This window comes from Lagopus leucura, unplaced genomic scaffold (genome assembly GCF_019238085.1).
Source record: "Lagopus leucura isolate 7727_CA_CO unplaced genomic scaffold, USGS_WTPT01 34052-0_obj-0_obj, whole genome shotgun sequence".
Classification (NCBI taxonomy): domain Eukaryota; kingdom Metazoa; phylum Chordata; class Aves; order Galliformes; family Phasianidae; genus Lagopus; species Lagopus leucura.
This window is the reverse complement of record NW_024965301.1, coordinates 1-566: the sequence shown is the minus strand read 5'-3', so window position 1 is coordinate 566 and position 566 is coordinate 1. Positions and strand designations below refer to the sequence as shown.

The window sequence follows — 566 nt, the reverse complement described above, 5'->3', positions numbered from 1 at the left end:
CCCCTTAACTCCGCCCCTTTTCCCCTTAACCCCGCCCCTTTTCCCCTTAACCCCGCCCCCAGGTGCCCAGTGCTGTTGGTGGTCGGCGACAATTCCCCCCACGAGGACGCGGTGGTGAGCCTGATGGGGAGGGGGAAGGGGCGGGGCTTCGTGACGTCACACGCCCTTCTATGGGCAAGTGGGCGGGGCTAAGTGACGTCATTTCCAGGTGGAGTGCAACGCCAAGCTGGACCCCACCCAGACCTCCTTCTTAAAGGCGAGCCGCAGCCCCGCCCCTTTTCCCTCCCCAAGCCCCGCCCACTTGCCCCCAAACCACGCCCACCTCCTCGTAGCCTAATTCTAACCCCGCCCCTTTTTCCTTATATAGATGGCGGACGGCGGCGGCCAACCGCAACTGCGCCAGGTGAGGGGGGCGTGGCCTAAGTGCTTGCGGAGGGGGCGTGGTTTATGCTAAGCCACGCCCACCTGAGCTTTGGCTCCGCCCCCCCACAGCCGGCCAAGCTGACGGAAGCCTTCAAATACTTTGTGCAGGGAATGGGCTACAGTGAGTGTCGTCGTTTCGTTAA

General features: G+C 63.3%; 1 protein-coding gene across 1 annotated transcript in view; it reads left to right on the top strand.

The window, feature by feature from the left end:
- LOC122192052 (protein NDRG2-like) overlaps positions 1 to 544 on the top strand; it is a gene marked incomplete at its 3' end in the record, with an annotated part of 2466 nt that extends 1922 nt beyond the window's left edge. Inside the window, exons 3-6 of the mRNA XM_042892492.1 lie at positions 63 to 114; positions 209 to 256; positions 368 to 403; positions 493 to 544. Coding sequence (XP_042748426.1) covers positions 63 to 114; positions 209 to 256; positions 368 to 403; positions 493 to 544 — 188 coding nt within the window. The remainder of the gene's footprint in view (positions 1 to 62; positions 115 to 208; positions 257 to 367; positions 404 to 492) is intronic.
- Between the last annotated feature and the right edge of the window lie 22 nt (positions 545 to 566).